The 10,164-nt window shown below is 38.5% G+C and overlaps 1 protein-coding gene across 1 annotated transcript in view; it reads left to right on the top strand.

Annotated features, from left to right (window-relative positions):
• The window catches only part of UTRN (utrophin), a 494,831-nt gene that overhangs the window by 367,075 nt on the left and 117,592 nt on the right, over positions 1-10,164 (top strand). Inside the window, exons 57-58 of the mRNA XM_042456820.1 lie at positions 4,924-4,964; positions 6,303-6,363. Of these exons, the coding sequence (XP_042312754.1) occupies positions 4,924-4,964; positions 6,303-6,363 (102 nt within the window). The remainder of the gene's footprint in view (positions 1-4,923; positions 4,965-6,302; positions 6,364-10,164) is intronic.

The following is a 10,164-nucleotide window of genomic DNA, read 5'->3' as shown; positions in this document are numbered from 1 at the left end:
GTGTGTATAGAGCCATTGTACTGTCTATTCTCCTCTATGGGTCTGAAACATGGGTCACCTATCGCCAACACCTACGACTCCTTGAACGCTTTCATCAGCGCTGCTTACGTACAATTCTAAATATACACTGGACTGACTATGTGACAAATGTTGCTGTCCTCGAGCAAGCAGGGATCACCAGCATCGGGGCCATGCTATTGAAGACGCAGCTGCGCTGGGCAAGACACATTTCTAGGATGAAGGACCATCGCCTCCCCAAAATAGTATTCTACGGTGAACTCGCCACGGGTCAGCGTAAGAGGGGCGCCCCAAAAAAGAGATACAAGGACTCCCTGAAACGACATCTCAGGCTTGGCCAGATAGATCACCAACAATGGTCCTCCCTGGCCTCGCATCGGGAGGCATGGAGACGCACTATCCATGAAGCTGCAGCCTTCTTCGAAAGCTCACGCCGAACGAGCCTCGAAGAGAAACGACAATGCAGAAAGAACCGCAACCTGGAAACATCACCCAAGGAGACTTTCTGCTGTGCTTTCTGCAACCGGACCTGCTTATCCCGAACTGGCCTTTTTAGTCACCAACGCGCTTGTACAAAGCGCGGGATGAGTCCTTCGCGAAGCAAAGCCAGATTGATGATCAGGATCAGACCTTCAGATAGGACAGTGTAGATTTGTCTGGAGCAGATAGATGTGTCAGTGTGTCTGTGCACACACACATGCCAGTCTGTCCTGAATGGCTGTCCTTTGAAAGTAAAGGTGCATAGCAAGGGGTACTCCCAGACCTATTTCTGTCTCTGGAGGCCTAAGTGGACTCTGTGGCTTGAAGTTCTTGGTGCCAACTCCATCTGTTGCACCAGATATGAGCTTTCTTGGACAGAGATAGTTTAGCCACAATAGTCCATGCTCTGGTAACTTCCCAGTGAGACTGCTTTAATGCACACCATGTTGAGCTGTCCCTGAAGACTCAGCAACTACAGCTAGTGCAAAACGCAGCAATAAGATTATTGACAGGAATATCATATACAAAGAATATTCTACTGGTATTAAAGGAGTTTAACTGACTGCCAGTTCACTTCCTATCTGAATTCAAGGTGCTGGTGGTGACATTCAAATCCCTAAATGGCTTGGGACCTTGATAATTCAAAGAGCAACTCTCCCTATGTTAGGAACCCTGGTGGCACAGTGCTTAAATGCCAATACTGCAGCCACAAGGTTGTGAGTTGGATCCCAGGGCTCTAAGGTTGAGTCAGCCTTCCATCCTTTTGTAGGTTGGTAAAATGAGTACCCAACTTGTTGGGAGCAATTGGCTTACAGATTGTAAACTGCTTAGAGAGTACTGAGTTCACTGATAAGTGGTACAGAAATGTAAATTCTATTGCTATTGCTACATACCTGCCCAAGAACTGAAATCTGTCGGAGAGGCCCTCCTACATGTCCCATTAGTAGGAGTGATATGTCACCTGTGGATGTGAGAGAGGGCATGTTTGGTTTTGGTATCCTATTTATGGACCAAACTCTCATGGAGATCTAATTGACACCAATATTTATTTCTTTTAGAAACCAAGTAAAAAATGCTTTTTGTTAAATGCTTTGTTTTCTAATCCGTCCTTTTTAAAATGTACTAGTGCATGTATGTGGTTTTCACTGTTGTAGCCTTTTCTGCTGTTTTAACTTGATGACCTGCTTAACATGCTTTTATTCTCTTTAAATTATTTTATTGTTTTTCTCCCAGTAATGGTTTATATTATTTTAATTGTAATGCTGTCATGAGATCTCATGATAAAGGGCAGGATACAAATACTTTAATAACTAAACAAGTTTTCTTCATTGAATAATAAATAAAATAGCTCTGCAGTGGCTGCAGTCATTTGATATACTTCTGTGGTGATTAGGTGCCAAGTATTTCTAGGATTTCAGCCAGCACCTGCTTTTCTAATAACATGTACTGACTAAAATACAGATTGTCATTCATTGTAACATCCTATGAGGCAGAGCCATTAGGGAATGGCAATTCAAAGTTATAATTGAATAACGATTGTAGTTTGCCATCTCAGTCAATTTGTCTAGGTACATATGACCTGGTCTTTTATTTATTTTTGCTTAAAAACTGTTCCATTTTTACAAAACAGTGAGCAATACAAATTTCTTCTTTCCAAGAAAGACTACTCTAACAACATCTATACATTCTTCATAGTATTAACATCTGGATCTCTTTAAAAAGGACTGAATCCTTCAATTGTTGCTGTTTTTTATAATGTTTTGGCAATGATTTACAATATATAATATACATTGGTGTTTGTTTTGTATTATTACTGTATTTTATGAATACTTATTCATAAATACATTACAATAATGCACAGCAGTTTCCCATTTAAACCTGATATTGTGTAATTGACTTTTCTCTCAAAAATGGCCTCGATTCTCAGTTAATCTATGAAGAAGCAAGAACAAAGTTTATGTTTACATTTCTCACTCCTGTCTTATTTGTCACTGAGGAATGAATCTGCTTAAGACTACATAAATGTCTCCTTCCTATTCAGTTTACCTAGCCATTTTAGGATAGTCACAATGTGCTTTTAAGAAAATACATTGTAAAGTCAACTTCAATTCTAGACGACCTTATAAATGAGAGAAATTACGTCAACCTGCCATCAACAGCCCTGTTCTGGTCTTGTAGATTCAGAGACATTCTTGGATTGAATCTATCCATCTGTAACGCTGTCTTCCTCTTTTTCTACTGCCTTCAAACTTAAAGTATTATGATCTTTTCTAGTGAGTCATGTCTTCTTATGATATGTCCAAAGTAGCTTCAGTTTAGCTTCTAGAGAGAATTCAGGCATGATTTGCTCTAGGACCCATTTATGTGTCCTTTGTTTAGCAGTCAACAGTATCCATAGAGTTCTCCCCCAGCAGCAAATTTCAAATGAGTTGATTTTATCATCAGCTTTTTAAAGTGTCCAGCTTTTACAAACATACATAGACTTTGTTTAGCTGGACTGCTGACTTGCTAAACAACCTCTGGACCAACTGACAACAAGCCTTTTCCTTCTCTCTTCATCCTGCTGGATACTCCGTGACAGACATGGACTGAATTAACTGTTCAACAGCTCTTGTATTCTTACCACCTGATTCCTGGAACGCTTGCAGACTGCAGCGTGGGACAGGTGTCCCCTTTCTTGGGGACTGGTATGTATATTGGCATTTCCAGTCTCTGGACCATTGTTTTGTTCTCCATATTGGTTGACAGATTTTTGTTAGAACTACAGTACATTCTGTCTCTCTCATTTGAAGCAGCTTTTCTGGTATGCCACATGTTCCTAGTGGTTTATTTATCCCAAGAGCCCTGAATGTAGCTTCCATTTCACTTTCTAAAATAGTAGGTTCATTTTGAAATAGTTCTTCCTTGGATTAATCTGCCACCCTTTCATCCCTTTTGCATAGTTCTTCAGTGTATTGTTTCCATCATCTTTTTATTTCTACTTGGTCATATAATGTGTTTGCCTGTTGGTTATATAGCATCCCCACTTTGAGTTTAAATTTCCCTTTAATTTTTCAAATCTTGTTGAACAGGTATCTTGTCCTTTTGTTGTTGTTATTACCTTCTACTTTTTTGTATTGATTATTATAGTAGTTCTCCTCATCCCTATGCACAAGTTACTGAATAGTTGCATTCACAGTTTTGAGCCTATTTCTCTCTCAACCCCCCCCCCTTTACTTTTGTTTCTTGTCTTTCCTTAGCTGCTTGAAGAGTTTCATTTGTCATCCATTGAGGCTTCTATTTCTATTTGGCTGCAGATAGTGTCATTTTGGATCCCTATGTGACAATGTCTGGCTTTAGTACAGAGTTCCTTTTGTTTCTATTCAATTGGGCTTAATAGTGCAAACCTATGTCTTACATTAACTTTAAGTTCTATGGGGATATTCTTCAGGTCGTAGTGTTCTCTTTTAGTTTTACTGTACTTTTTGATATGAACACTTCATGGTCTGTGCCAAAATCTGTTTGTGGTCTGTTTTTTGCAGAGAGATTGGAGCTTCTCCATCTTCTCCTTCTGATTATGTAGTCATTTGACTTCTTTTGCAGTCTCTCCATGTTATTAATGCCACCCCATTTATTCTTTGACTTCCATTTCCTGAGTAAAACACAGTGTAACTATCTGACTCAGAATGCTCTATTCCTGCCCATTTTAGTTCACTCACCCCAAGTATTGCAATGCATATACCTTCCATTTCTTGTTTTACTATCTAGCTTCCCTTGATTCATGCTTCCCACATTCCATATTCCTACAATATGTGTTGTGAAGCTTTGAGTTTTGCTTTCACTTAAGAACACATCAACAGCTGAACATCAGAAGGAGATTTTGGCTTCAGTCAAGTTGCACCATTAGCCACAGGACCACTTGTAGTTGCCCTGTGCTATACCTCAGTAGTTTGTTGAGTGCCTTCTGACCTGGGAATGTCCTTTTGTAGCACTATCTCTTGTTTCATTTTGGATTGTCTCACTGAGTTTTCATGGTAAAAGACAGTCAAAAAGAGATTTTGAATGAATTTATATAATTTAGGATTTGTATAATTTAGGATTGTAATAGATCAGAATCTGCTTTCCCAGAGCTTTGACCCATGCTTTTAGAAGTTCAGTCAACCAAGATTGCCAAAGTAGTCACTGGAGGATAGGCCAGTGGAAAGCAAAGGCAGGTGACCTCATTCTTCCAGACAACAGAAGTATCTGCCTTGCTAGTTTGAAGATTTGCGCCTGTGCACTATATAGTCATGGTAATGAAAGTATCACTGCAGGCAAACCTGTCATCCTAATATGGTTTGGAAGTAGGAAGTTTGAAGGAGTTGAGGGTTATTTGTTTCCACTCAGTCCGATGTTTGCTTTGTAAAGGTAGCATTGAAATCTTCTCTTACCTGCTTGATTACCCAGTTTTCTCATTCTTCAGGCTGTGCATAGAGATGAAGGAATTGGTAATGGCAGATTACTAAATTCCCTCCTATCTGGGAGTTAGCACCATTGATCTCAGTGAAACTCCTGAGGAGACATGTCTAGCTTTCTAATACAAGACCCTGTTGAGGTAGCTTTATATCCTAGTATACGTTAATGTCAGCAAAGTGCTATCAACAAAGGATGGTTAATATAATGATATATAAGAGAAATAGGGAGGAAAGAAAATACTAATTAACTGAAGTTCCTATTTCCAACATAGATTTTAGACAGGTTTGCAAATCTAGAATGGACTTTAGAATTAATTAGCCTTAATTATAGTGGCTTGTTCTGGTGCAGATGTAATGCTCAGTCTTCATTAGGACACACAAGCAGAGGAGGAAGAATTATCACCTATGCACAAAAGATCAACAGAATAATGTCTTACATTATACCATATCTATGTGTTTGTATTGTCCTAAATGCTACACTTTCTTAAATGTCTTACAATTTACACTGATTGACAACATTAGGCTTGGGTGGTGAGGGAGTTCAGATGTTCAGCAGCCTACTTATCTCATTATATTTATTTATTTATTTGATATGTCATTGTCTTGTAGGCTCAGAAGAATTTCCAGCAATTCTTCTAATTGATCATTGTTTTATTTTCAAGGAATTCAGAAACTGAGGAAATTAAATTATTTGGGGAAATAAAAAAGATTGAATGAAAAACACATCACACTTTAAAAAAAGTAGAAGCTCAAACATCAATCAATATACTGTAGCAAAACTGGAGAGCCCAGAAAACAATTCAGAGGGCATGCAACCACTTGCTAAATAATACCTTTTTGTAAAACAGTGGGTTAAGATTAAGCAGAGATCTGTTCCAAGCTTGGAGGTAGATAGATCTTCACTCCTTGGAATGATCATCTTTTACAGAAGCAGCACTTCTTGACATTACTGCCCCCAATAAAAGTTGCTGCAGATGTAAAAGATCTGGATAAAAAGTGGCGATTACAGCCACAATCCTGTGGGTGCATTATGCAGGTCTATATTGATGGCAGGAAGACAAAACAATATGGGTGTGGCAGCCATGAAGTAATGCACTTGTGAAATAGGTTGTTCAGAACTAGCAGATTTTGTCTGCCCTCCCAAAAACACCACCACTGCACTGCTTGGGAAAAGTGCAACTACTGGTGTGGTGCACTGATAGAATTCTGACCTTTATTTTTTAGAATATTAACAATTAAATAGATGGATCCTCAGTCCCAGGTCCCGAAGAGCTCCTGTTATTCAGTACCTTTTAATAAATGAATCTAATTGTAAAATCAAATACTGTTCTCTTGTTTCACAATTATGACTTGTGTTTTTGTCCCCTGCAGACTCTGTTCAGCTACCGTGGCAGAGGTCAGTGTCACATAACAAAGTTCCATACTACATCAAGTAAGTTAACCCTTGTTCTTTTTATAATTATGTTAGGAAAAATTCAAGATTTTTGAAAGATCCATTAATCTTAAACTGACGTTTCTTCTGCTGGGAAAATAATTTATCCAAGACAATCTTAATGTAGACAAGATTAAAATAGTTTGAATGATCTAGCTCAAATGGCATTGAGATAGAGGTTCACTTCCTCTGGAGAGCAAAGTTTGTAGTTGCAGGGGCCTTATGAAGTAATTGCAATCTATGTAAACACGGATGGTAGGAAAAGTTGATAAATCCTTTAGTCAGCTTCATTTGTCACATCAGCTACAATCCTACCCAAGGAAAGTGGACCTGGCTTCAGTTATATGTTGACCTAGTTGCATTCAGAGTGCCAATGTGGTATAATGGTTTGATCACTGGAGATCAGGGTTCAAATCCCTGCTCAGCCATGGAAACCATTGGGTGATCTTGGGTGAGTTACATTCTCACCTTCAGAGGAACATAAAGGCTAACCTCCTCTGAACTAATCTTGCCAAGAAAAACCCATTTTTGCCTGAGGGTTGCCATCAGTCAGAAATGACTTAAAGGCGCACAACACAATTGCTTTCAGACTGAGCCCTGGTGGTGCAGTGGTTAAATGCCTGTACTTCAGCCACTTACTCAAAACCATAAGGTTATTGAGTTCAATACCTGCGTAAGGAAGGGCTCAAGCTTGATTCAGGCTTTCATCCTTCCGAGGTCGCTACAATGAGTACCCAGATTGTTGGGAGCAATTAGCTTACAGTTGTAAACCGCTTAGACACTGTTAATTCAGCATGAAGCGGTATATAAATGAAGCTGTTTGTTTGTGCCTTTCTGTGAGGTTGATGTTGAAGATGTTTCAGAAACTTGTATATAATGCAGTTGCTTGAATTCTTGTTGGGCATAGACAGTCAGGTTATATGACATGAAGTTACACAACATCCAGATTATTTGAAGAGCCACCTATACTGATATGAACTTGCCCATATTTTAAAATCATTTTCTGTGACCCTATTCCATTGTGTACCTTCACCTTGCAAGGTTGGGCAAAAAAAATAGTATCTCCTCAGTATTCTCAGAATGCTATCTGGAATTCTGTCCTCAGAGATCTACAGCTGGACTTGTTTTTAGAGAGGGCTTAAATTCCCATGTGTTCACCCTGGTTTTTCTTCAAACATTGAATGGTATGTGCTGTTGAGGAGTATTTTAAAATTGTGCTTTAGAGAAAGTGGCTTCATTATTTTTGTACTTAATGTGATTTTATGAACAGGCTTGATGTTGAATTATGTTTAAGTTGTAAACCAACAGGAAGATAATCCTTTTTAACAGGTAATGTGAGAACTGCTACCATGGTTAAGCTTACTAGGTGTGTTTGATAGACTTTTCCCCCCTGTTTGGTGTCAGTACTTACAGGAAACATTTTTTTAAAAATCTGTGGAATTCTCTACTTTAGCTCATGGAAAGTTAGATCAGGTGCATAAGTAGTGCAACAGTACCATTAAGTTAGTGATGTTATATGTGTATTAAATTAGAAAAGTGTTTATGTAACTTGCTGAGAAATAGCAAGTTACATATTATCATGTAATTTAATTATTATTGAATGTCCATGATAAAATAGTGCTTTAATTTAATATTTTCAAAGTCTGCATGAAATTAAATTTTGGGATGTCTCTTGTACTTCTATGAACAGACCATTACCATTCCGTGTGTTCAAACCCCCGCCCCCCCCCGCGCACACAAGTTTTATTTAAAGTTACTCAGTTTTTTAAAAAAAAGAATATCGAGTCATTTGCATTCCATTAGATTTAATTTGACCGTGAGGTGTCTTCAGTTATTATATCTGCAAAAGCAAAACATCTCTAGAAATATTGTAATAAAATTGTGGCTATCAACCACTCAGATTGAGCATTTCAAATCCCATTAATTTGAAGGGGGAAATGATGTGTATCCATAAGCTGAGCCAACTGACGTTAATGGGAATTTTAAAATTAATTGAACTGGTTAGGCTATCTTTTGATTTTGAAAGGTAAAAGTCATTGAGTGCCATAAATGAACAGCACAAATATGAAAAGCTGTCTGATTGTGAAGACACACCCAACTAAAGGTGGTGGCAGGTTTGGGTGTGCAACGCCGGTACCCTGGTGAGATCAAACTTTTTACCCAAAAAAGGCTCTGAAGCTGAATGTAAAGTTCAAAAAGGGGGAAATTTAATTTAAAGGACAAAATAAAGAGTTTTCTCCTCCCCAGCTCTAAACAAAAGGTACTTTACAGTTTCAGCAATCTTCCGGATGTCATCTTTCTGGGTCTGATGTTAGTTTGCTCTCCTCACTCAATGGAGCTGGTGCAGGGTCTTTCAGCTCCTGAATTCCTTATTCACGTGTTGTTGGTAACTAATTTGGCTGAGTTGGTAACTAAAATGGCTAAATTGGTAACTAAAATGGCTAACTTGGTAACTTATTTGGCTAATGTTGGTAACTAAAATGGCTAAGGTGTAAGAAATGCCCTTTCTGGCTGTCTGGGCCTGTTTGCCACCAAAAAGACAGCTCTCTGCCTGCTCACAGCAAAGACTGCTCCAAACTAAAAACTTCTAGCTACAGCAGAGCATGCTGGAAAAGGGCAAACCAAACCTGGAAATAATGCAGGGGAAACCTACAGCTCCTCCCACAAACTAATACAATGAACTTTTCTACACTAAAATAATCTATGGCCTGAACCAACACGAAAAAAAATGCAGGGGGAAATTCAATCAGTTCTGGCAGGACATCACACTGATATATTCTGTTTTATATACCCTTTTTTGCTTTGAGATGTAAAGATTGTTTTCACAAAACCTTTGCAGAACAATTAAAGTTAAGAGGAGAGAAAGCCACAGTTTCTTAGTGAGTAGGATGTTCTAATAATGATCCTAATGCTTTAAATTTCATTTCTGCATGTTTTTACTGACCAGCACTAGTAAAGTTCAAGTAGTTTGCCCAAGCAACAGTCATTGTTCTGTTTACAAATGAATTCTTCTGCATGATATTGCAGAACTTGATATTGATGTACTGAAACTATTCCAAAAGGAGCTGTGCTAAGCAAGCCATGTTCTCAATGACTGCATTCTACATCTCATGTGATAACTCAAATGCGTTTCTGAAGTGATTAGGAGGAGTATATAGCATGGTATAGCATAAACTTTATTTCTCTTCTGTCACTCTTTTTGTTTCAGTCCTCTTTTAATCTGTCTAATTTGCTTCTACATGAAATACCCCCAAGCAGGCCTATAGATGTATTCAAATGCAGCAAATGATGCCTGATCTGGTGTGCACATATTTAGAAGTACACAACTACTTAGAATAAGGTTGTTGTAAGTTGGAGTTGACCTGAAGGCAAAAAATTGTATAGTCTGTTTGTATGAGGTGGGCGGGCAGCTTTGACTATCCCTATGGAGTTTATCACATCAGGAAAATTGGAAGTTTAAAATGGTCAGAACCCGTTATTAACTCACAATTGCACAAATTATGCCTTATACACTGGATAACTGTGGGTTCTGACCCTTTTAAACTTCCAATTTTCCCCGTGTGATAAACTCCAATGCTATGTTGTTAGACTTCAGTTCCCACAGTCCTAGCCAACTCATCATGGGGGAGTAATTATACAAGTTGCAGTCCAGAAACAGGGTTACTGTTGGACACTCATGGCACAAAGAAACAGCCTTGCCCAATTGATCTAAGTGGAATTGGACCAATAAAAAAAAGTCCACTTTGATTGCATCTGCATTGCAGAATTAATGCAGTTTGACACTGCTTTAACTGCCATGAC

Source organism: Sceloporus undulatus, chromosome 1 (genome assembly GCF_019175285.1).
Source record: "Sceloporus undulatus isolate JIND9_A2432 ecotype Alabama chromosome 1, SceUnd_v1.1, whole genome shotgun sequence".
Taxonomy (NCBI): domain Eukaryota; kingdom Metazoa; phylum Chordata; class Lepidosauria; order Squamata; family Phrynosomatidae; genus Sceloporus; species Sceloporus undulatus.
This window is presented reverse-complemented; position numbering and strand designations above follow the sequence as displayed.